This window comes from Rhinichthys klamathensis, unplaced genomic scaffold (genome assembly GCF_029890125.1).
Source record: "Rhinichthys klamathensis goyatoka isolate OS25496 unplaced genomic scaffold, OSU_Roscu_1.1 h1tg000189l_1, whole genome shotgun sequence".
NCBI lineage: Eukaryota > Metazoa > Chordata > Actinopteri > Cypriniformes > Leuciscidae > Rhinichthys > Rhinichthys klamathensis.
In genome coordinates this window covers 542,352-570,295 of record NW_026606716.1, presented here as the reverse complement: position 1 = coordinate 570,295, position 27,944 = coordinate 542,352, and the positions used below count along the sequence as shown (strand labels likewise).

General features: G+C 39.2%; 1 protein-coding gene across 2 annotated transcripts in view; it reads left to right on the top strand.

Annotated features, from left to right (window-relative positions):
* The first annotated feature begins 3,525 nt into the window (after window positions 1-3,525).
* The window catches only part of cyth1a (cytohesin 1a), a 75,260-nt gene continuing 50,841 nt past the window's right edge, over window positions 3,526-27,944 (top strand). The window contains exon 1 of one of the 2 annotated variants that reach the window (XM_056261930.1): window positions 3,526-3,640. In XM_056261930.1, the coding sequence (XP_056117905.1) occupies window positions 3,622-3,640 (19 nt within the window). In that variant the 5' untranslated portion in view covers window positions 3,526-3,621. Of the gene's footprint in view, window positions 3,641-21,036; window positions 21,221-27,944 lie in introns of those variants that run through there. The other variant, XM_056261928.1, reaches the window with a different exon arrangement.

Below are 27,944 nucleotides of genomic sequence, written 5' to 3'. Positions count from 1 at the left end.
GCAGAATTGGTTCATGCAGTTCGCCTTTCCCTTCTGCCCACCTTGTCTGAAAACCCACCTACCATTCCCACCAATGTCCTTCACGCCGCATGCCAATCTCTCCTGCACTCCACTATACTATATCTATATAGTATAGGGATCTATACTATAGCGCGTGATACATTTTGAAATTAGTTGGCGCGATGGCGGAGAGTAAAGATGTCCATAAACGGCAGAGAATGTCTAAAGTTTGGGATCATTACATACTTAAAAAGGAAGAGAAAAAGGTGCAATGTGTCTACTGCAAAGTAGACCTGGCATACCACAACAGTACGACTTCAATGATTCAGCATCTGAACCGAAAACATCCACTCCATGCTGTCTCACCAAGCGTCGCTGAAACAAGGTAACCTAATGGTGTGTTCACACAAACGCGAATAGAGCGTCAAATACGCGTCTATCGTGTCTAGTTAGATGCTCGAGTTCAAATTTTTCAACTTGCGCGGAAGACGTTCGCGGCAAACGCGTCTCCCAATTCGCGTCATTCGCGACGCCCGGCGCGAATGATGCGTCTATTCGCGTCTTTGCATTGACTTTGTATGTAATCTACTCGCGCAAATAATTACATTTGCGTTTAGTGTGTGAATCCCTTCACACGCACGCACGCACCCTCGTCTCTCTCACGCGCCAGTCAGATCAATTGCGGCAATGCATCACATATGCTTAAACTTTTATGTAGCCATGCAACAATAATTTCAGCATGCATTCACTGTACCGAGACGTGTTGGAGGAACAAATATTGTATTGCAGTCTTTGCGAGACCTTGTTTGTATGTCACGTCTTCCAAATAGTTACAGACAACAACAAAAAATGAAATTCCCCAGCCTGCTTCTCCAAATCCACTCGTACCTTTGGGGAAGACATTTTAATCGGCTACCAAAGTAATTGAGCATAGAACATTGTTGGCACTTATACTAAATGGGTAAAAATTGCAATATATAGGCAGGTGGATTCATATCATCTCACACATGCGGAGAGTCAGCGAAGATTCCAAAATCAACTGTGTTTATATTGTGGGAGAGAAGGTCATGTCATCACCGCCTGTCCTGTTCGACCACCACGCCCCGCGGTGACTACTATTTAACTTCCACCTCAAATAACCAGAAATTGAATGTCCACAAGAAACGCTGTTCTCAGGATCTAAAAGTCCACACCATCCAAGGAAAACCGCTGTGGCGTGGTAGAATCTGACACTTCTCTCCCACACTGACACTCCGCATCGGATCCCTGCATTCCGAAGAGATAACGTTCATGGGGCTGGAAGGATCCACCACTGACCTCATCCTGGGACCCCCGTGGATGACACAACACCAACTGCACGTCAACTGGTATACCGGGGAGGCATTACAATGGAGTGATGCTTGTTTCCAATCCTGTCTTTCTTCTATCCAAAAAGTCTCGCCGTGTTCCATCCATCCCTCTCACACTCTCCATTAACTCCACCACCGTTGAGAGTCCTGAGGTGGACCATAAGGTGGAGAATACCGGGCGTTCCAGGATGTCTTCAGTAAGCAGTTGGCAACCCAACTTCCACCACACTGGCCACGGGACTGTGCTATCGACCTGCTACCTGGGGCCACTCTACCCAAGGGTAGAGTGTCCATCCCGGAGCAGAAGGCCATGGAGGAGTATATCCAGGAAGAATTCAGCAATAGTTCATCCGACTGTCTACATCCCCTGCCGCTTCCAGCTTCTTCTTTTTTGCCAAGAAGGACGGAGGCTTGAGGCCATGCATCGATTACCGACACCTCAACTCTCAGACAGTTAAGTACAGCTATCCACTTCCTCTGGTCCCGGCAGCTCTGGAGCAACTCCGTGGAGCTCGCATATTTTCCAACCTGGACCTGAGGAGCGCTTACACCCTCATTCATATATGCCGAGGTGATGAGTGGAAGACTGCTTTTGTCACTCCTTCAGGTCACTATGAATACAAAGTTATACCCTATGGCCTGTCCAACTCACCTGCAGTCTTCCAAGGCTATAGGAAAAAAATTTAAGTGCATAGAGCTGCTTGTTTTATTTGTTGTTTGTTGATTTTCAAATATAAAACTTTATTATTTTTGAACACTTTCATCTCGTTTTAACAAAACCGTGATAATATTGATAATAAATATTTTGGTCACTGTTATTGTGATATTAAATTTTCATACCGTCCCATCCCTAATATATATTTTAAAAAATGTATATATTTTCTTTTTCTTTTTTTTTAATTACAGTGTATTATTAAGGAGGAAAGTCAACAAGAGACCAAACCCTGGATAAAATACCTGTCAATATTCTGATAACTGAGTAATTACAATATGTACATTAAATCCCAATGGATAAAAAGAGTCCTATTAGAACATCTATAAGTCTTTATAAAATTAGGAGTGATAAAAAGAAGGATAAAGTGTCTGGGAGCATATTGGCAAAACTTCTTGGAGTCCATTCTGCCTGAATATTCGCTTCCACAAATTCAGTGGTTCAAATTCATAAGAAAATTCAACATTGCACATCTGGCAACTGCAGGAATAGCAGTAGATTACTGATGCATGACCTCCATCTGCTGTTAGTCGGCTCACCAGCAGGATGTGCAAGCGGCTGTTGACGAAGGCCAAAGCAACGGGTGAGAGAGTCATTCATTCATCATAATTGATTTATAGAAACGGAGATAGTGGGAATTAAATATGCTGATTATCAGGGACAGTATATACACGGAACAAAATTATAAATGCAACACTTTTGTTTTTGCCCCCATTTTTCATGAGCTGAACATTCCACAGTTCAGCTCATGAAATATCAGGTTGAAATAACCTCTAAAGTCATTAAGGCAAAATTTGCCGTAAAAGTGTTTTAAATATGTTATATATGTAATATATGTTATACAATATATATATATATATATATATAAATATATATATGTGTGTGTATATATATATATATATATATATATATATATATATATATATATATATATATGTGTGTGTATATATATATGTGTGTGTATATATATATATATATACACATTTTCTGTTTGTCCTCTTACGCTATAAACTAACAAAAACCTTTGAACAGCCAACCAGCCCGACAACTTGCTTAACACAACTCACATTCATTCATGAATGGGCATAATGTAAATATATTATTAATATTTTAAAGTTGTTTTAAAAGTAGCCTAATATTTTAGAGCTCATTATGTTCACATCAGCTCAGTGTTTCCACACAGCAAGAATATTCCCAGTCCCAGAGCTGAAGCTTTGGTTTGCACCTAATTTTGGTGTCTTAATATTTATTCCAGCACCACTGGAGATATTCAACATGTATGACTGTCTGATAGCCATGCTCCCGCGCACATGCTGTGAGTGACGTCATCTCATCTGTTGAGGAGGAGTCGGTCTGAGGCTGAACAGCAGCAGAGCTGCAGCAGAGAGAGAGAGAGAGAGAGAGAGAGAGAGAGAGAGAGAGAGAGAGAGAGAGAGAGAGAGAGAGAGAGAGAGAGAGAGAGAGAGACCGCATGGGCTAGACAGAAGAGAGTAGCTGGATCCCTCCACATCATTGTTGACGCTCCTTTACTGTTCCTGCGTCAGTGTCTGTCAGCTGAAGATGGATGAGGAGAGCTACGGTAGGACACACGCTTGAATATCTGCTTCATCATGCCTAAAGTGATAAAAAATGGCATTGCACGTGCAAGGCTGTGATTTACATCATGGAGGAAATACTGTAGCCTACATGTTGAGTGTTTCTTGAAACATTTCTTGAATCGCAGTCTTGTGATGTTGAGTCCACATGCATTGGTTGCGTGGTAAACACTGACATCTTGGGAGGATTCGGATGTTATGAGTTTTGGGCATGTCTCAAACAGGTCCTTTAGACTTACAGAGCGCAGCCGTCAGATCATTCTGCATCAGCTTGCGTTCCTTACCATAATAATGTGAAGCGTAATATTCAATGTAAACAGCAGGGTATAGAGCGACGTGCCTCAGTTTTATATTTAAAAGAGGTTAGTTCACCCAAAAATGAAGAATATCCCATAATGTACTCAACCCTAGTGCCATCCTAGGTGTATATGACTTTCTTCTTTCAGCCAAACACATTTGGAGTTATATTAAAAAAACAGCCTGGCTCTACCCAGCTTTATAATGGGAGAGAAAAGTAAAGCCCAAAAAGCGCATCCATCCATCATAAAAGTAATCCATACAACTTCAGTGGGATTAATAAAGATGAATTAATAAAACATATCCATATTTATAACTTTATAAACTAAAATCACTGGCTTCCGAAGTTCCAGCCAAAGAGTGAACCCTGCTCGACGCATGATGTATTGAGGAACGTGGAAGCGCAGAGGATAGAGGAAAACAAAACACCGTTCACAAATTAGAAATGAGAATTTTTAAAGAGAAATGTGGGAGGAGTTTGAGTTTGCAGCCCTATATGTTTGGTGAGGCGAGTACTCTCACCTAGCTTACGCTACTCCTACATCCTACGTCATGCGGACGAACGTTACCGGAAGCTAGTGATTGCAGTTTAGAAAGTTATAAATATGGATATTGTTTTTACATAAACGCATAGCTTCGCTTCAGAAGGCCTTTATTTTAACAAGTTACGTGTGAGAGTTTAGCATTCCATAATGCTCACATTGCCCTATTTTGGATAAAAGCAACAAAAATATTCCTCTCTAAATATATTTGAAGTAAACAACAAGTTTTTATCCAAATGAGCACACTTTTTGACAAAAAGCTTACTTTTGTTCGGCAAGTCCTGCGTTCTGTGCTGTCTAACGATGACAAATGGCAGCGTTAAGATGCAATACCGCCACCTATTGCACTTTAGGATGTCAACCAGGTGCTGGCGCTGGATTATTTACATGTCATATTATTGTCTCTTTGTTTGGCATCTTGGCATTACTACAGTTATAACAAAGTTCGAGCTTGCGTGCAAACTCGTGTCTTGAAATGTAACTAACAACTTTGTTGAGTGGGTTACTTACCAACACATGCCCTCTCGAATCATTTAAAAAATCTGCCGATGGTGAGCATGCAAAAAAAAAGTCGGAAGCAAGAAGCACTGGCGTTATAAAACTCGTTATACTTAACTGTACAAAACAGTAACGAATCACGCAAAAGTTTCCGAGCTTTCAGACCGTACGCTACGGCAATATCAACACTAACGCTTTATGGCAACGTTAGACGTCGTCACGTCGTTAGGCCAATGATGTGCAAGACTGTCTAACAGCATTCATAAACAGGGGGATGATCCTATTTTCGTTTCCAGGTATTAATATGCGTTACTGTTTTGTACACATTCTCATATTAATTATAATTCAAATGCATTTTTTGACCACAATATTGTTGTTGGTAAATATTGAAACAGGGGCTCTTTTAATTACTTTTGAAACTTTTGGGGGGGGGCACCCAAAGCACGTTATCTAGTGGACTCTTTCAATCCCATAATGCAACGTAATAACGAGTTTACAACCAATGTACGTTCAATGGCTGAAGAATACCCATAATGCACTGTGAGAGTCACGGGCCAAATGAATTCCCGCGTCTTGCCAGATGATGGCGTCTGAAGCGGAATCATCCATCCATCCATTTTCCAAACCGCTGGTCCAATGTGGGTGCAGCGTTATATCATACAGGTATAAGTTCATTTTTAATTGACTTTTAACTCACAGTGAAACTTTGAGTAAAAATCATACAATTTACTCTATTGTAGTTTTATAACTTCTGAAAAACATTTACACAAATCAACGAAAAAGACATTGACACTGCAGATTTGTGGAATGTTTTGATAATGATGAAACGGGATAGTGTGTGCTGTTTTATGTTTAGTGAGATGGAAAGACTTTCTCTTCTCAATTATTCATTGTTCAGTTTGCTGAGAGCAGAATTCATCCCAGAATAGAAAAGTGTGGCAAGTGCCCGTTACAGGATATGATTTGCTGTAAAGGAAATCACATGGTTTATTGCAGTTAGCTTGATTGATAGTGAACTGAGAGAATCTTGCTGATGAAACAATAGCAAAAACTCCTATAGACTTATGTTGAAGGAGACCAATAAGAAAACCCCAAGTAACCACCCAGAATGATTGGCAACCACATCAACATCCTGACACCCACACACATACTGCTACGACAACCTTTGCCTGTCTGTTCAGTCCTCTTCAGAAAATGTATAAATGTCTGTAAATTAAATCTGATTGTGAGATTTTTTCCGTTAATAACCACTTTGTCCAGTACCTTCAATGGTATCATGCTTTCTATGAGCTGAACCTCACTAGAGCTAAATAGTGCACTTAATGCCAAATGTTGCGTGTTAAGTTTATTTTTTTTTTTTTAAATTTGAGTCTTTTTTGTGACCTGCAAGTGAAGAAAGAGATTTAGATTTTTCCATTAATGTTTATTTACTTCTTTTGCCATACAAAAGTTATTCAGAATGTGTGGCATTTCATAAATACTCAGGCCATCAAAACCTGATGACCAGCACACCTAGCCTATTGGAAGATGTTGGAGCTTCAGATCCAGATGTTACATCTAAACCAGCATCAGTGAGACTTTATGAGCTGCTTTTGTAGGTATTTGAACTGTTGTGGGCCGAAAGCGTGAAGCTCTGGCCACCCGAGAGCTCTCTTCCTCCCACACAAACAGTTCAACTGTTACGAAGTAGCAGGAATGAAGCAGAGAGGGAATCCAAACGCAAGCACTTTAATAATCCAACAAACAGGTAAACTCAGAACTAGGAACAAATAACTCAGGACACACTACAAGTAACATTAAACAACAACCGACAGCCAATAACTGAAACACAGGGGTTTAAATACACAGACAAACAAGCTAAACAAGATAACAAGGGGGCGTGGTTAATAAGAGACACCTGGGGAGACTAATAGACATAGACGAGGAACACCTGTGGACACTGAGCAACAACATGACAAAAGACAAGACACATGGCAGGATAACATGACAAACAGGGAATCACATGACAGACAAGAACAAGGAACAAAACACAAAACCCACACCGTGACATCAACATGACACCCGATAAACTCACAAACACATGCAGAACGAGTCCACGGCACATTTCGCAGCCTTTATTTATAGTTTAATCCTGTCAGAATCTTCAGATGTGTGAAATACCAACTGAAACTAACATTTCCATAAAATAAATTAACATTATTCTCACACTTGCCATGTATGAACAATTAACATTCTGTTATTATTTACTCACCATCACGTTGCTCTAATTTTGTGCCTCTACAGTGACGTTTCTGAACTCACATGATGCGCCAGGTCAGAGATCAGACAAACAGATATATACACAAACTTACTGCTTATTTATGAAAATATGAAAGTTCAATACAATTCTATAAGTAGGCTATAATTTTCTACAGGCATGCCAGAATGTCAGCTTGTGTGCAGTTTTCCGCTGCTCTCTCTGTGTTCACAGATCTGCGTTGAGGAGGACAGGAGGCGTAGGAGGTGCTTTAGCGCTGCATATCACATCTCTGCCTTTGACAAAAAGATTCGAGCTGATTCTTTTCCTACCAGGTTTATGTGCCATAAATTCAGAATGCCTTCAAAAAAACAATACAGTTCCTGAATTTGAAAACGGGTAGAAAACAGAATCAGAATTTCAATGTAAAATAGAAAACTGAGACTGCTCTAAGTATAGATTTAATGGCTTATTTAATTTATTTTGATATGAATTAGCCAATATGTTGTTTGATAACATATTTATGATTATTTACAGCACCACTACATTATATTAATAATCAAGATTAGAGATTAACTTTCATTTTATAGACCATAATGGTAGAATACAATTTACCAGAATGCTATAATTTTCATACTTTATCAATATTTATTTTAATAAAGTCAACCCCAATTACAAATGAGCAACAACAACCACTACAGCGTTTTTGTAAACGGCTGCTTGTCCGATTGATCTAACATTTAATCATTTAAAATTGTTTTTTGATTTATGTACAGTGCTATGAAACAATAAGTGCACCCCATGATACTTGTTTGCATTCTTAACACTGGAGCTTTATTTCAGTATGATGGGTGTTCAAATATTTTTTTTTTAATTTAAATTTGACTTAAATATTTTTATTCATCAAAAATATCAAGGAAATGGAAAGCGTCTCGGTTAGTGGTCTAACCTCCGTTCCCTGATGAAGGGAAAGAGACATTGTGTCGAATGAGAGACACTAGGGGGCACACTTGGGAACCCCAAACACCTCTGATCAGAAAATGCCATTGAAATTGGTGTGTGGAATTTGCCTGCCTGACCACGCCCCCGGACACATGGGTATATAAGGTGGCCAGTGTGCATCACACACTTCAGGTTTGTTCTGAGTAGCCGAGATGGCATCACAACCCCTCAGCGACATTTCAAGTTGTGGCAGGAGAGACACAATGTCTCATTCCCTCCATCAGGGAATGGAAGTTACACCAGTAACTGAGATAACTTTCATATCATACCAGTAACTTTCTGTTGCTCACTTTGAGGTTGTGTCGAATGACAAACACTAGAGGACGGGGTCTATATCCTAAATGTCACTAGTATTGAACTGTGTCACGGTGCAGATGTGGGCAAGCCTCCTCGTGCTAACAGCAAGTGCAGCAATACCAACTCGCAACCTTCCGACACCCAGGGTTAATGACCTCAGGTCTCCCTAACAAGGGGACCTCCTCATCTCCAGGGAGAGGTCACTCAGGCCATATGACCTCTTCTGAGTTTTTATTTTACAACCGAGTACACCTTGTTGTTAATGTTGAGAAGCGTTCTCCTTCTCATTGAGAAAGGAACACTACGGAGACCACATCCTACCCCAAGAGGGAAGTTATTATGTGGAACATACATCCTATGGACTCACCGGTAGGGAGTACTACATTGGGAAGAGTCTCTGTGGTGGGCTCCACCTAACAAGCCTGATGGCAATGCTGAAGCAGTCTCATATGCATAAGCGGCTTCACAGCAACTGGTGACAGAGATAGACGACATGGCTGCGATACCCCTAGTGGAGTGAGCTCTCACTCCCAATGGGCACAGTTCACCTTGGTGGGTGTGATAAGCCCAGGGAATGGTGTCCACGATCGAGTGGGCCAGTCTCTATTTGGAGTCAGCCTTCGCCTTCTGCTGACCTCTGAAGCAGTCAGAGAGCTACTCAGAATTCCTGAAGCTCTGCATATGGTCCAGGCAAGGGCGTAGGTTTGGTCTCAGCTTTGGTGGGGACATCCCCCCCCACCCCCCACCCCATAAGTAACAGTGATAAGTAACAGTGCTTTAATGGCGATTTCCTTTATCATTTCAGACTGCTGGCAATACAGAATATCACAATACAGAAGTGAATCTACTTCATCTCATTATATTGTATCCTGACCCCGATACACCATCCTGTATACTGTCAATAAAGAGCTAGTATAACTGTATAATCTCAAAAATGCACTCTCAAAAAATAAAAACCTGAGACTGTGTAATGCTGAACAACCAAACATTTTATTTAACATAAATTATTATGTACAAACAAACATAATTTACTATGTACGTTAGTAGCCTATTTATACTTACACAAAAACACTGTTGCAAGAGGTAGACTTTGAGAACTTTTGGAGCATAATAATAAACCAAAAAAACAAAGCAAAAAAAAAAACATCTTTATTCTACTATTTGGCACCCAAAAGTATAACTACATTATGGCTACTTTCCACATTTTACTGCATTTTCTTGATTCCTTCCTTTTATCTAAACTTTCCAAACAGATGCCTACGTCTGTCATTTACAGATACAAACTGTTGGCCTACATCGTTGAGGTCCACTTTGTCAAGGGCCTCTTGATGTACATGACATACAGTTACATTATTAAGGCGCTGCTGAGACATGGTAGATCGTAACCAAGTTTTCAGTCTCGTCAGTGCACTGAAGCTTCGTTCAGCTTCAGCTGAGGCCACAGGGACGACCAACAACAACCTAACAAGCTTTTCAACCTCATCAAATAAGCCTCTCACCTCACTTGGCATTGCTTTCAGAATGCACGCAGCTTCATCACTTGATGTGATTGAATGCTTTGAAAGAAACATTGGTAGCTGAACCTTCAAAATATCCCTGTTTATTTCTGGATACTGTACAATCACATCATCCATCTGCCCAGTGAGGAGAACATTCTCGATCTGTTTCAGTTTCTGTAAGTCTGGTTGGTTAAACCGTTCCTTGAACTCAGTGCCCAAACTGTCCAACACCTTGAAAAATTCTATTCTATAGTATTCCTCTGGTGTTTTTGGCTTATGCTGACTAGCCCCGCCAGTGAATCTTTTGGGGGGATTTCTTTGATGAGGGAGTTGAATAGGTTCAATTCCCATGGAGTCTACCATTGACACTGCCTTCTCAAACACTTCTGCAAACTTTTCCTCACTCCTTTTTTCTTGAAGAGTTGAACTAACATAGTCAACAGCAGCTTGCATGCCTTTAACTGTTTGGGACTGTTTTTGCAAAGATTTGTTTAAGCACTCAAGCTCTCCCAACACCTCTGATGCTACCAGCAGTCCAAGAACAGTCTTACCCTTCTGGAAGCGATCTAGGAGACCATTGGCTCTAGTGCCATTTGGAGAACCAACAGAGGCCATTTCCTCCAAACTACACAACACAGCCTCATACTGGCTAAGAACTGTATCAACAGCTTGACCACGCACTGTCCACATAGTTGGACACAGAGGTTTAACTGTTTTGGTAGGCCCCTCAGATGTTAGATGGCTAGCCAATACCCCTTTGAATTTCCCTGATTGGTTGCTCAGAGTTCCAAGCTCATGGACCCACTGCAATGTGTCACGTAGTAAGGTAGAGGCACAGCAAGCACTCTGTGTTATAAGATTCACACAATGTGCACCACAATGCACATACAAAGCCAATGGCTGTTCTCTCTTCAACACTGCCTGTGCGCCTGAGAATTTCCCTGACATATTGGCTGCTCCATCGTAAGTCTGACCTCGCAAGCCAGAGATTGGAATATTCAATCTCAGGAGCACATCAATAGCTAGCTTAGCCATCTGCTCACCTGTTGTCCCTAGCACCTCATACAATCCCACAAATACTTCCTGAGGCACAAGGTCTTGATCCACATATCTGAGACATATGGAAACCTGCTCTTTCCCCTGTATATCCTGAGTACCATCCATTATGATTGAAAACTGTAGCACAGACAAGGACCTGATTGTTGAGGCAATTTCCCTCACAATTGTGTTGGCAAATAAAGCTAAGTACTCATTTTGGCACTGTGGACTGATATAATCATGGCAACGTTTGAACCAAGAGGATAAAATAGGGTCCTTGGTTGCAAGGAATTTCACAAGATGGTAAAAATTACCCTCATTAACCTCATGTCCTCGAAAGGCAACTCCCTGCCTTGCTAGATATCTCAAAGAGCCCATGATTTGCTCGAGACAGTACCTCGCCTCCTCCTGTAATCTAGCCATTGAACTGGATATTTGTGTCTGCACTGGAGTTTGCTCCAGTGCATTGACAGTAATGGCATGATGGTGGGCTTTGCTTCTCTTGTGACGATTAAAGCATTCTACGGCATGTTTCCAATTGTTAAACCCATTAGAGCAAAAGGCAGGGTCATTTCTTTTCTCTAGAGTGGTCTTTTTGATGGTGTATGCTTTGACACACTCAAAACAAAGAACTTTCTGCAATGTAGGACTATAATGCAGCCATGGATATTGACTAAACCACTTTGCCTGAAACCTTAACTTCTTGTTTCTAAGTTTCTGTACTTTTATGAATTTTGGATCAGGCTGGTATGGCTTGCTTCCCAAGTCCAGGACACTGCTACACTGACTTGCTTGAGGATCGCTGTTGCTCTCACTGACTGTCTCCTGAAGAGCAAACAAAACACACCCTGGTTTTTATCCACACTGATATCCTTTTATACTAGTACCAATTCACTTCACTTTCACATAATAAAACAGGTAGACTATATTTATATTTAATAATTTGCTATTAATCAATAGTAGTATATCTCATCACATAATCACTTTAAGACCTTTACTTTAAGATGATCTATCACTTTAAGACCTCACCTGAAGCCCTGAAGGTCCAGCTACTTGATGTTTATATTTCAGAGCAATTTAAATATGAAGGGGACATGGTTTTTAAAACTTTTAACATGCATGATTTCCTTTACTCAATAATAATTCATAGTTCATAAAGACCTCACCTGAAGCCCTGAAGGTCCAGCTACTTCTTCCTCAACATGCTCTATGACACCTTTACAAGATGTCAGAGTTTCCTATATGTAATTACATAATGAAGTGAACTAATGAATAAAATACACACACACAACATGCATTCAACGCATCATGTTTATATTTCAGAGCAATTTAAATATGAAGGGGACATGATTTTCAAAACTTTTAACATGCATGATTTCCTTTACTCAATAATAATTCATAGTTCATAAAGACCCCACCTGAAGCCCTGAAGGTCCAGCTACTTCTTCCTCAACATGCTCTATGACACCTTCACAAGATGTCAGAGTTTCCTATATGTAATTAAATAAACTTATGAATAAAATACACACATATCATAGTATGCATTCAACACATCATGTTTATATTTCAAAGCAATTTAAATATGAAGGGGACATGGTTTTGTGGATTAACAAATCCATTATTATTATTATCCATTATTACAGTATTCTATTAATACTAAAATTGTATCTTCTATTCTATATCAAATTCTATTGATATATTCTATTCTTAAAAAAAAGTGCATTAGATTAAACTGGGAAGGGTCATAAAACTTGCATATTGTTATCCTAGGTTTACTGCTTCTATTGTTCTCAATTGTAAGTCGCTTTGGATAAAAAGTGTCTGCTAAATGAATAAATGTAAATCTGTTGTGGTTTGATGCTGTCTTTCCTGCATACAAAATGGTTAATTAATTTTGCAGTCTATCCTATGGCTAGCAAGTTTAAACTCCTACCAGATATTGTTATTTGGAATGGATATTATCAATCAAATAATGATTCATTATATTTGAATAACCAACAGTGGTAACTTTTGCCTTTTTAACATTGCCAACATGTTTTTCCAGCACATGTGTCTAGCAAGTAGGCTGCACTCACAAATACATTACATAAGCAGAATGTAGAAACGAAAAATGTCTCAGATGATCCATTGTTTATGTTGATTGACTGCAAGATTCTAAGTTAAGGTAGGCTAATTAACATTCAGTGACTTGCTAACGTAGCATTCTATCATGATAGCGCGACTTCTATGAGTCTGTGCTGCACACCCCTAATTAATGCTCCTAACCGTGAAAGATTGCAGAAGCTAGGTTTAACTGTAACAATATCCTGGGTAACCAGGATCACCAGTTAATACTATTTTCCACAGTAGAATCTGCATTTGAAAAAGCCTGGTCAGTCACTACTACTGCTAAGTTAGTTATTTGTGTGGCTAGTTATTTTGCCTACTTACACTCTGCTTTATGAAAAAGCTTCGTATGTCCCCTTTCTTCTTCTTAGGTGACATGATCTACAAAGTACAAAAAGGGGCAAAAAAACGGAATATTAAAATGTTTTACTCTGGCCTTTGTATATGGCAGTCAGAGAGACAGACAGCTCAGGTAACTTACCGTCGGTGTCGTCACGCGCGCACACACACACACCACCCGCTAGCTGCCAGTGAGTGCAAGCACAAAAAGTAGTCCCGGCCCGCGCGTGTAGCCTGTCAGATACCCCGCCGCCAATCAAATTACGGCGTTTTGTACTGTATAGTCGTCCTGGCCGTTGGAATCGATCCAAATAGCAGCGCAAAGATCCAATGCAGCGCAAATATCAAAATAGCAGTTCAAAAGAGCTTGCTAAATATTGGTGGGGACAAATTTGTCATCTCAAAATATTGATTGGGACTAGTACCTAGCGTCCCCCCCTAAACCTACGCCCTTGGGTCCAGGTACATGCGTAAGGCATGCAGCGGACACAACAGGGACATCCCTCATCAGGAGGGATTGTTTGCAAGTTCACCACTGTAGGGAGTAGTGAGAACTTAAGACACATATCCAGCCCAGGGTCTCAGGACAACATGAGAGTATGCTGGCTAAATTACAGGCAAGATTTACTAGTGGAGAAGGCTTGTGCCCTCTCGCTTAATATTCAACAATACTATTGATCTGATGGTACTGATGCTGTTGTATGAGAAGAGAACTGAACTGGATAATTAAATCATTTGTTTTGCAGAAGTGCTTAATAGATTAAATAAACTAATTTATTAATTGATCTTTACAGTGGAACTAAATCAACACAGCCAAAATGCATAATTTTCCTGTTATCATTGTAAAGCTGCTTTGAAATGAACTGTATTGTATAAAGTGCTATATAAATAAAGGTGACTTGGCTTGTAGGTCCCCCACCCTCTTGACAGAGGTGAATGCAATCAGGAGGACAGTCTTCGAAGAGAGGCCACTAAGCTCAACTGATTGTAAGGGTTTAAATGTATCTTTCTGTAAAGCCTGTGAGACCAGAGAAAGATCCCAAGAGGGTATGCATGCAGCACCCCACCCTGTCATTTAGGCATCTGTTGTGACAACAACACGACTGGACACTTGTTCTTGGGGCACTTAGCCCGTAGGCCCGTAGAAACACAAGGTCCGACAAAGGGCTGAATAAATGGTGACAAACCGGTGTGATGGCCACAATGATGTGTGCCGCTGCACCATGCCTATCTCAGGAATCAAGCCTGAAGCCAGAAGCCAATGTTTAAGAGGTCTCATATGCATCAACCCTAGCTTTGTGACCGTGGTATTTGAGTGGTACGTTCTTAAACAGTCTCAAGCAGTTCAGCACTGACTATGCACAGTCTTATGAAAGACATGCTTTCATGGTGATCGAGTCCAACTCCACACCGAGAAAAGCTATGCTTTGCACTTGACCCGAGGTCCCAATCGAGGACCAGGTCCCTTTGTGCACTTAACAAATCTCATGAGTGGGTTAGGATTAGTCAAGGTAGTTGAGTATGCGAATGCCCACCTCCCTTAGTGGGTTAAGGGCAGCCTCTGCGACCTTTGTGAAGATGTGATGAGAAAGGGACAAACCAAAAGGAAGGACCTTGTACTGATATGCTCATCCTTCAAAAGGTAAACTATAGAAGCGGTCTGTGCCAAGGAAGGATCGAAACATGGAATTATGCATACTTTAGGTCTATTGCCGCGAATCAATTTCGGTGTTGAACACATGAGAGGATGTGTCTCTGTGTGAGCATCTTGAAAGGGAGTCTGTAAAGGGCCAGATTCAGAACTTGCAGATCTATGATTTGGTCTCAACCCACCTCTGTAAAAAGAAAAATGGCAGTAAAACCCTTTCTTCATCTCAGGCGGAGGGACAGGCTCCATCACGCCCTTCACTAGGAGGGACAGCGATCTCCGACCAGAGAACTGCTCTGTTCTCGCTTCTCGGCTCGTAATGAGGTAGAAGGCACTCTGTTGGACCTGGGCAGGCGTCTGAAAAACTGAAATCGCATTGCCAAACTGGATACTTCTGATGAGCCAGCATGAAGGACTGGGAAGCGCTTGTCCAGACTCTGTACTAGTTGCACCGACGGAATGATCCCCGGTGTACCCGAAGTGGGCAGTTTGTGGCAGGGAGCCATGTCGGGAGCCTTTGCATCCCTTGTTACTCATGGCGAATCCCTTGTTACTCGCGACCACAATGTTCCCATGGGTATGCTCTCGCAGCGAGAGCATGATACACCCACAAACGCTGTTTCATCATGAGTGCGGCCCATACACTGAAGACAGAGCAATTGCTGAGGGAGAAAGAAGGACATTCAAAAGGACATGGTCTTTAAAAAGACGTATCCGCCGTGAGGCTCTTTTAGAGGAATTCGCTCCTCTGAGGAAATTTGTCTCTTTCAGAATGCCACTGATGCACACAGGGGAACTCCCTGCACTTATCTGTGCCAATGCTGAAAGAGACTGCTGATGTGTGCTCTGGTTCCAGCAGCAGTTTCAATGTGAATGGAAATAGCTTCTCATGAAGAGATACTGTGCATAGGCTCCGAAGAACAAAGATGAAGTGTCTGATGCACGGTGGCCGCCTTATATACCCGTATGTCCAGGTGCGTGGCCAGGCATGCAAACTCCACACGCCAATTCCAATGGGCTTTTACAAAAATGTCAGATGTTTGGGGCTCCCAAGTGAGTGACACAAAGGGAACAATATTGTGTTCAGTACCCGGAATTGCTTTCTTTGACAGAAATAACTTTATTAGGTGTCTTTTTTTTTATAATTATCCATTTTTTTCACAGCACTGTGGCTAATGAGTATACCTGAAATTATCACATATTTTGTGAGATAAAAGACTAGAAGGATAGTATTTGGGATACAAATTATTTAAGGGGCCAATGAATGTCACCAAAAACACAGTTTGACAGAGGTTGATGAGAGAGCAGCTCTAAATGTTTTGTATGGTTGTTTTCATCAAAACAAATTTCCTTTACTGTTCTTTACACACACACACACACACACACACACACACACACACACACACACGGTTGGATGGGTTAAATGCGGAGGACAATTTCCGAGTATGGGTTACCATACTTGCCCTTCACATGTCACTTCCACTTTTTGATGATAAACTCTTCAGGACAGCGAGTCTCCGAGATCATGAAGACCCCTGGGTTAAATAAGTTACTAAAATCACAGTTCTGCTGTATCAGCTTTGGATCTCCAAGGAAAGGCTTCAGTGTGAAATTGAGCTGAGGAGATTACCAAAGAAAATTCCCTAACAATTGAATGACTCTCAGCAGTAGTTTTGACACTTGATGGCCTCTGAGGGGCAGCGTTGTAGCATAATTTAAGTGTCTTCTGATGCATTTCATCAGCATTTTCAGAATACTGAAAAAAAAGAAAGGAATAATATATAAATAATAAATAAACAAATAAAATACATTTTGTGATTTAGCAACAAATTTGAGATGACCTGGGATAGACAAAATATACAAAGTATATCCAAAGTTCCCACACTCTTGACTAACTTGGAATCATAAATTGTGATTTGCATGGAATGGAATAAAAGCTTTAACATATCTAGAAAAGCCATGAACATTTCTAAAGTTAATACAGTTTTTTCCCCTATAGTTATGCTCAGCTGGAATTGTGAAATGATTTTGCAAATGCAAGATTTTTTGTTTTTTGTCACTGTATTGGTAACTTCATCATAGTTTGAATTGAATTGTAAAGAAAACATCTGTTGTATCTTATAACTACTTTTAAGACATGGAAAATCCAACTTTTTGAGTAATATTTTTACACACATGGGAAAAATTTCTTGCTTTAAGCCACCAAAATGGGAGAAAGGAAAATAACAATGGGTCATCAATTATAAGGTTCTATCTGACATTTTTGTCAAAATTGAGCTATTCACATATTCTTATTCTGTGACAACTTATTTACATTATGTGATGTTTTTTTTTATGTTGTGTACGTTTTGGGACTTTTCATTTAGAAAACAAAAAGGTGCTATCTACATAGTCGAATGGAAGGCAAACACTTTGGAACTCAATATCTCAAAACTGCTCTGAATGCAGATAGAACCATATAATTCCAAGATGGCGTATAAATATAATCATAATAATCTCAAAGGACTGTTGTCATGTAAATTGATTGCTCAGATGTGTGTACATCACTGCTCTCGTCTTTCAGAAGGTGCCACTGTTGCCCGTGTGCTTGCGAGTGAATGTCGGCTCAGAGGGAGGTGAAGGTCAGATGTGAGCAGAGCTGCTGAGTTGACAGACAGTCTGCTGTCCTGTGTCGGGTTTGACGTGCGGCTGCAGCATTTCAGTTCCCTGACTCTGCAGCTCACGCATGACACTTTTGTCCCTCAGCCTCTTTCTTTTGCTCGCTGCACTCGTGATTTTTCACTCTCTTGACTGTGATTGACAGAAAGACAGTCTGAACGGTAATTGGCTGAGGCGTGTAACGTGTTAGTTATGCGACTGCTGGGTGATTCACAGTAATGCAGGCACAGTTGATGGCAGTCATTGAAGGGAAAGACATTAAAGAAAGACATCAACAGTGTCTCTATGAGTGATCCCACTGTTACAGAGTTGCACACTGCATTTCAGTGCATGTTCATATGCAGGATATTGCTTTAATGAAAGGGGAAGAACAGTTGTGGTAGACAAGTTGTGAAAATAATACATTTTATTTTCACAACTTGAACTATTCTTCCCCTTTCATTTCATAAAGCAATCTTTGGGCACACTTTATTTTAAGGTGTCATTGTTACAGTGTAATTATATATTTAAGTACTGAGTGATAATAATTAACTACACTGTAAAAAAAAAAATAGGCCTCTCCAACATAAACATTTCTAGTGACCCGTTGCACCTAAAATTTTTAGTTGGCTCAATTGAAGTTGCGGAAACCAACTTTTTTGTGTTGTGCTGACTACACCTGCATGTAGACTGAACTTGAAATAGAATGTTGTGTCAATTAAATATTTTCTGTTGACTAAACATAGCTTGTTGGGGTTCGGCCAACTAAAGTTAAGTTTTCTAAATTACAACCAATAAGTTCAGCCAACTAAAGTGGTGTTTTAAAAATCAAATTTTTAAGCCACCATTATGGTGATCAGGGTTTGCTTTAGTTGGGCTCGTGACCCTTAAACTGTTAACATTAAATTTTGTTTAGCAGTTGTATCTGAGTTATAATTGCCAGATGATCAAAGAGAAAAGGTGATCTGACGGTGTTGGCAATGTTCTGACATAATCATCACTTGACTTGCATCACAAAACTCATTTAGAGCCTAATCTCTGATTTTAAATGTATAATGTTGATTACAACATCACAGTGATTCTACAGTACAAAATTTAGAAATTTCTAAACAATCCAAAGGATTTCTTAAAAGTTGTTCTTATAAACAGACAAAGAATCAGTGTATTAATCTCAACAATGGTGACAAACAGAATATTCAATTAGGAAAAGGATATTACTAAGACATTTCAGATCATAATTTATTCATACCGCAATGCATGATGGGAGCCATGAATGAGTTTTGATTGGTGGCACCCAAAATGCACTGCAACATGCTTTATTATTGTCACCATTGTTGAGATTCACAGGCTGATTATTGATGTCAGTGTCTAAAAAAAAAAAAAAAAAAAAAATCTGAGTGTTTTGATCAGAAAAACTTTTAAGAAATATTTTGGACTATACTGAAAATGCTGAAAATCGTTTGCTATAGAATCACTAAAAAAACTCTCAAGTGATGATTATGTCAAAATATAACCAACACCATCGGAATCATCTTTTCTCTTTGATCATCTGGCAGTTATAACTCAGATACAACTGCTAAACAAAATTTAATGTTAACAGTTTAAGGGTCAAGAGCCCAACTAAAGCAAACACTGATCACCATAATGGTGACTTAAAATTCGATTTTCTTTAGTTGGCTGAACTTATTGGATGTAGTTTAGAAAACTTAACTTTAGTTGGCCGAACCCAACAAGCTATGTTTAGTCAACAGAAAATATTTAATTGACACAACATTCTTTTTCAAGTTCAGTCTACATGCACGTGTAGTCAGCACAACACAAAAAAGTTGGTTTCCGTAACTTCAATTGGGCCAACTAAAAATTTTAGGTGCAACGGTTCACTAGAAACGTTTATGTTGGAGAGGCATATTTTTTTTTACAGTGTATGTTCTTAGTGTAGGATTTGGTTTGGTTTAGTTGCATGTTATTATGCATAATTTACTGTTAAACTTATTACTATTGTAATATGTGAAACAAGCACTCTGCAAAATATAATGTTACCCAATCTTTATAATGTGTTCTTATTATAACATAATATTAGATCACAATGCCAACCTCAGACATGATATGGAACTGACAACAAAATATGTACAATTTAATAAGTTTTTACAGAAAGGAATTGAACATATCTGTAGAATAAAGGTGCTATTTCTACATGATCTGACCTTTTATTACGCTCTGACATTCTTTGGCATAGGTTGATTTTATGTAAGAAAAATAAAAAAATAAAAAATAAATTATGTAAAAAATTAAAAAGTCAAAACAATACATCTTATCTCATTTTACTTTGATAATATGATGTATTTCTAGGATATTCAAAATGAATAAGAATGTTGGACGGGCCTTACTTTTATACTGAGAAACGATTGGATGGCAAAAGTGGGCGGAGTCAGAACGGTTCCTAACTTCATTGGGAACTTCATCATACATTTAATTGCATTGTAAAAAAGCATCCGTTGAATCTTATAACAACTTTTACAACATGGAAAATCAAACATTTGTTTAAGATTTTTACACATATGTGAAATATTCCTTTCTTTAAGCCAATAAAATGGGAGAAAGAAAAATAACAATAGATCATCAGATCATGTTACAGAGATTAACCTGCACTATGCCAATAGTAAGGAAAAACAGCGAAACACTATTGAATGGCAAAAAGTGGGCCAACCAGAATGGAACCAGAACTGCTGAAACAAATGGCTTTTTGCTGTTGGGTTATGTTTATGCAATGGCCCACATGATCTGAGAAAGTCATTTCAGAGGAGAAACAAGTTATTACATTTTGATAAAACATTATGAAGTACAATCTTGCCTTTGTTTATTCGGGATAGTGTCCATTAATATGTTGTTCACTTAGGAAGACTGGAATATGGGTCAAATTCATGTTGATTTGAAAAAATGATGTCCTTTTAGAATAACAGACAAAATTTTCTTTGCTGTTTAATCTGTTTGCTGTTGTGTATGCTGACTTCAGAATATCTCATAGTAAGTGTGTGTGTGAGAGAGAAAGAGGCAGATTAGGAGAGTAGAAGTGGAGCGAGACATTATTAGCAGCGAGAGGGGAAGTGTTGCAGTTTCTTGTGCCAGGTTAAGAAAGAGGAAACAAACACACGAATGAAATTGTGAGGTACCGAGAGTGCATGTCACAGAGACGTTGGGATTATCAAGCAAGGCACAACACACTCACAAGCAAACGCTGTGAGATACTGAGACATGACAGGCACGCTGGTTTTGGCATGTGTTGCATGACCCGAGCACTGAAGGGAGAAAAGCAGCAACGAAAGACCAGACAAACATTCAATCTGAGGCCATGGGGAGTGTTAGTGAATTGTGCGTGTCCAGTTTTCAAGCTCTCATGTGTCCAACGATACCAAAGACCCCTCCAGGTAAGAGCTATCTAATCTTTCATTGTTATCATAGCCAATACGTTTTCTACTGTTCCTCTGGTTAATGCAACCATCACTATCATTATTGTAATGTTCAACATAATGCTAAGCAACCAGACTTACCATTTTATGACTGACAGATGATAAAGAGGACATTACACCAGAATATCATACAGACTTGGTGGGATCTTGAGCCTATAAGCAGCATTGTGGTGGTATGTTTTGCATGGTCAATCACAAGTCCACTAGTTTCTATCACTTTGAGATGGTAACAGCAGTCTTCCTGCGGAGTGCGATGGTAGGGAATGCACTATAATCAACATGTGATGGAAAAGCAAACTGAAGGACTGAATTAGAGGGAGTTTGTTTCGGTCTAATGAACCTGTAGCTTGTATGGTCAGCTTAAAGGATCTTTAGTCTCTCAGGCAGGAGCCGAGGGAAGAGATCAGGTAATGCCATTAAGGGCTATATAGGCAGACGTAATCCCTCACACCCAATGATTTTTCGAGCATCTTTTCCAAAGTTGGTCTTTACAAGACCTCCTAAAAGTGGCCTCTGTTTAGGTCTCCTTACTTGGCATCCTTGTCTGGATCTCACAATTTCCAGGAATAATTCACCCAAAAACCGAACACAAAAGGAAATATTTAAAAGAATAATTGCTTTAATTCCACACAAAGCTATTGACTGACTTTAGAAGACTTAGAAGTCATATGGACTACTGCTATGATGCCTTTGTGATGTGTATGGTGCTTTTGCTTTTCTTTTTAAAGGGGTCATGAACTGTGTAATGTCCGCAACATGATTTCACAATTTCATGTTGAGCGCGTGAATACAGTGATCTTGTTATTGAGTTGATTTCTGTACACTCGCGAATGCTTTCATCATAAATAACAGTGCAACACAAAGTAAATAAGAGATTCATTGTGCAGTGTAGACAGCGTCATTGATTATAAATGGGAGTTTTGGCGAGAGTCCAGAACTCAGTCACTGATAAACTCGTGCTGTTTGATTGACAGCTCCAGCGATTATAAAGGGAGCGTTTTTGATCATTTTCTGTATAAAATTTAATCACAATAAAAATAATAGATTATTTTTATGCTACTAAAAGAAACACTGTGAAGTCAGTAAATGTACATGAATCATATCAGAAATTAATGATCACAGATTAGTCATTTGTACGGTTACTTAAATGTTGTGGGATTACTGTCAGGTCCATATCTTACATTAAAAGTCAAACTAATACTGCTCGACTGAAATATTCACATAGTTGAAATAAATAAGCACTTTTCTAGCATTAGGACCATTTGGAAGGTAATGTTATCTTTATCTCTCTTCTCATCTCACTAACGCACCAGTGGGCAGGGCCAAAGATGCAATAATGTAGAAGTAGGCGATGATAAGACAACAGAGGCGGTTTTTCGTCACACTATTAAGCCATAATGTGACAAAATCCGAAACGAGTGGTTTTCGGAGTTAAGATTCAATAAGCTGATTTCGGACTACCAAGGAAATTTTAAGAGTGATGTCTGCACAAGCAGTACGGAGGGATGGAAATACATACACTGACAGGCAGAACATCCTATCATTGCATTCGGTCTGAATTCTGCATTGCGTTTGCGCCGGTTCTGCTCTTCAGCGGTCTCAAGCTCACCAATACCAATGCTAATGCTAGTCAACAAGCAGAGGCGGACAGAGTACACAGCTTCGTTACTTGAGTAAAAGTACAGATACCCCTTGCTAAATTTTACTCAAGTACAAGTAAAAGTACTACAGTCAGATGTCTACTTAAGTAAAGGTACTGAAGTACTTGTTTTTAAAAGTACTTGAGTATCAAGAGTACAAGAGTAAATTTTCTAAATATTGCATTACTACTGCCACAGTGTCAAGTCAAGTCATCTTAACAATGTAGATTGTTTCAAAGCAGCTTTACAGAGATAAACATAATTTACGGTAACAGAAATTGTTTTGGCTTTATAGCGATTCTTGAATAATGTTATTTCCAGCTAAAGTTAGTTTTGATTGATTCTCTTCCATCAAAATGATCATTTGTTATTAAATTAGGGGCCACTAAGACGACGGCGTTCTCTCTAAACAGACTTTAAACTGAACCTGTGATACACGCTGATGGCGTTCACATGTGCATTAAGAACTGATTCTATAGTTATGTGTGTTCGAATATATGTGTGCAGGTTTGTAATTCCCTACAAAACATGCCTAAACAAACTACTTGTCTTGCCTATAAATTTGATTCAGAATTTTATTTTATCACTTCGGGGTAGGTACGCGAACCGTGCTTACATTTATGTACAGAAACGTCCTACATGGAGTTATGAAAAATTTTAATGTTAATACCTTTGATAATCTAAAAGGAATTGAAAGTTAATTCAAGTCATTTTCATCTTTTTACCATGTTGCTTTATTTAACATTTCTCACTTGCCCACAAGGCAATGCACAATGGCAACGCTCTGACAAACCTCTGCTAGAGTTTTAATGGATTTTTTGCACCCACATTTGAATCTGTTTTGTCTCTTATCTAAATCTGACCATGTTGTTGACCATGAGTTGACTTTGGCGGAAAGCTGAAGGTGATTGCTGATAGGCTGTCCCAATCAGTGGCGCCTGCACAATCCAATCACGTTTGAGAGGGAAACAACAAATTGAGGGTTTCCTCTTTTTATTTTATTTTATTTTTTTAGAAGTAACGGGTACTCACGGTTATGGATAGAAATGTAGTGGAGTAAAGAGTACAATATTTGCCTCTCAAATGTACTTGAGTAAAGTCATGAGTAATCCCCAAAAATGATACTCGAGTAAAGTACAGATCCCTCAAAATTGTACTTAAGTACTAGCCTGGATGCCAGCCCGAACCCCGCCCACAACATTTTTTGGTCGGGAAGTTCGGTCTGGACTCGATCCATTGAGGAGTAATTATGATCGGTCAAAAAATGTTCGGGCCAATCAAATTGCCAGGGCGGGCTTTATACGAGGATGGACAGATGATCTGCAGGGACGTAATCCTCACGTTATCAAAGAGCGCTGGTTTCCCTCACAGATGACTGCAGCTGGAGAACTGAGATGTATAGATCCCGCTATCGCGTCCGTTGTAAAAGAAATCGACAGCGCATTCATTTTAAAAGACGAACAGAGAACTGCAATCAAGGCATTTGTCGATCGGAAAGATGTGTTTGCCGTCCTTCCTATGGGATTCGGCAAAAGTTTAATTTATCAGCTGGCTCCGATGGTCACTAAGAAGATGGGACGCAATGAAAGCCCTGTGGTCGTTGTGGTTTCTCCTTTGGTCGCACTCATAGAGGACCAAGTAAAAGAAGCAACACTCGTTATTTTACTACTTCCAGCGTGCGTGCATTTGAGTTCTGTTGACAACTGTGCTATGCAAAGTAGTGGACTTACTGCGTTGCTCTCATTGGTTGTAGGTCTATCCAATTGAGTGCAGAGTTTTTTTTTTCCTGGTTCGGTTAAGACACGCCTCATAATCAAAGCCCTATGGAGCAGTATCAGACTCACATTCTGACTAGAATATGAGTATGACGAAGTCAGGCTACTTAAGTACTGTACTCAAGTAAATGTACTCCGTTACTGTCCGGCTCTGTCAACAAGATAGACACACCACAAGCTTAAAAAATAATAAGCAATGCTTTATTCTCCTGTAGAATCCACAGGTCAGTGTGCTTTTAACTTCTTTTTTTTAGCCCACTTTATAGGTTGTCTTGATTCAGAAAATATAGTTTTCTACTCATTTTCTTCAAATAGGAAATATTTAGAAAACAGTTGAAAGCCATGAATCAAAACAATCAATCAGCTCCAAGATAAATCACAGCATTACAAAGCATATAATGACAAATATGTAAGTGTGTGCTTGAAAAGACTTAAGGTACAATATGCAGGATTTTTCACCACCAGGGGTCGCTAACCTCTTACAATAACAAAGGCGTATATTAATGACGTATATTCCGCATTAAGCATAATTATGGATCTTGTCGTCAAGCTGATGGATCTTTTATGGATGAGTGAATACTTTGATGATTTTAATATGACTGTGGTGAAGCAGGGCGCGATTGCTAGACGTATACCAGCGCCACACACAACGCGAGTCCCGCGGATATAAAGGAATAAGGACATTTCATTCTACCGAACTACACTCAAAAAAATGATATGTTGGCTTTACTTAACTTTTTTTTGTAAACAGGTTCCACCGGTTCCACATAACTATGTTTCGTTAAACAAACATAATATGTTCATGTAACTTCAACATCATGGAATTTGGTCATTTTAAGCGACCCAATTAAACTCTGAGCTAATGAGTTAATTAAGTGAATAATTGAGTGATGATTGAGCATTATTGAAGACACCTGATGTTAACAAGCAGAATCTCTGAAGGAGAAAACCGGAATGTTTAAGTCACCATTATGGAGATAAGTATTCGTTTTAGTTGGGCTCTTGACCATTAACTTATTAACTTTAGATTTTGTTTGGTTGCTGTGAGTTATAACAGCCGGATGAACAATAAACAAAGGTCATCTGATGGTATTTGTTGTGTTTTAACATAATAATTATTTCACAATCATTTGACCTCAATCACTGAACTTATATTAAACCGAATTTCTGAGTTAAGTTTACCTTATGGATAATAACAGCACTGTCATTGTAGAGAATACTATTTTTAGATTTTTCAATGAAATTCAAATGACCAAATCAAGAAATAAAAAAGAAACTTCCTAAAAAATATTTAGAGTAGGCACACACAGACATCAAGAATCAGCATATGAATCTCAGCAATGGTGACAAACAGATCATAAGCTCATTATTTATTCATGCAGCAATGCATGATGGGAGCCATGAATGAGTTTTGATTGGTGGCACCCAGAATGCACTGCAATATGCTTTATAATTGTCACCATTGGTGAGATTTACAGGCTGATTCTTGATGTCTGTGTGTGTCTACTGAAGTGATTTTTAGGAAGTTTCTTTTTTATTTATTGATTTGATCATTTGAATTTCATTGAAAAGTCAATAAAATAGGATGCTCTACAATGACAGTGCTGTTATTATCCATAAGGTAAACTTAACTCAGAAATTCAGTTTAATATAAGTTCAGTGACTCAGGTCAAATGATTATGAAATAATGATTATGTTAAAACACAACCAATACCATCAGATGACCTTTGTTTATTGTTCATCCGGCTGTTATAACTCATGTACAGCAACCAAACAAAATCTAAAGTTAATAAGTTAATGGTCAAGAGCCCAACTAAAACAAATACTTATCTCCATAATGGTGACTTAAACATTCCGGTTTTCTCATTCAGAGATTCTGCTTGTTAACATCAGGTGTCTTCAATAATGCTCAATCATCACTCAATTATTCACTTAATTATCTCATTAGCTCAGAGTTTAATTGGGTCGCTTAAAATGACCAAATTCCATGATGTTGAAGTTACATGAACATATTATGTTTGTTTAACGAAACATAGTTATGTGGAACCGGTGGAACCTGTTTACAAAAAAAAGTTAAGTAAAGCCAACATATCATTTTTTTGAGTGTACACGCAAGTGCTGAATTAATACTCACAGGTCAGTTTATTAGACGAATTAAACTTGAGGTAACGCAGCGCTGTTTCACTTGCTCTAACAGTTACACTATCACACTAAACGGCATTTGTGTGTTGAATGTTGTTAGTTAGGTTGTGTGTTGGCTGTATGAGACTAAGCTAGACTAAGCTAGATAACATATAGATCATATTCTAACTTTTCATCATGTTGAACTACATAACATTGATTAGTTGTATGTACATTTGCTCACCTGTCTAATAAAGTACATGCAACACTCGCGTCTCTGTCAAGTCGAAGTTAGTCGCGGACGTGGAGCTCTCGGCATCTCGAAAGATGTTGATCTTCGTTTTAGTCCTCTTTTTGTCTCAAAGTCTGCTTGCCATGGTCCATAATGTTTGAACAAAACAACAACAGCGTGAGCGTCCTGCTAGGCATAACGGGCATAACCGGCATAACCCAGTTGTCCACGTCTGTCGCCATGGTTACTATGGCAGTGCGAGCGAAAATTGGGGGGTTACGCGGATATGACGCCATTGACCGGCGACTCCTCACCCCTGCTCACACGCCCTGTTTCCTTGGTAAAAAATTGCAATTTTCTCACGATTGACATAGTTGGAAACATTTGGGATATTGTAAGTAATCAACTAAACAAAATATATAACATTGGCCTAGTGGTTTTTGGATATTTTACTGCAAAAATCCTACATATTGTACCTTTAAAGACTTTATTATTGGCAAACACCAATATTGGCTTTTCTGCTACAAGATTAGGCAGGTAGCTAAATAAGATTTACACACGTGAGCTAGCAAGCCTTGCGGTTCCCACGTCTCAGATTGGTTCGGTCACTTCAGGATTGTGCTGCATTTCACTATAAATGTGGTGTTTTTTCACATATGGACTCAAGAGTGGTAAAGAAAACGGTGTTCTTCAAAACGTGCAAATGTATTTCATGCAAGATGTATTAGGCTGGGCAGGCATTGCCCTATCGCTTTCAGTTAGCACATTCACTGGACTGCCAGATTGAGGAAGTGTTCTAGGAATTTGTCACCATGTTGAATCAGCATGTTGAGAGAGGGTGCTTATGGGGACAGGAATTTCTGAACCTGAATATTCCGGTTTGTAGATTAAGTTGGTGTGATGCAGAGGACAAT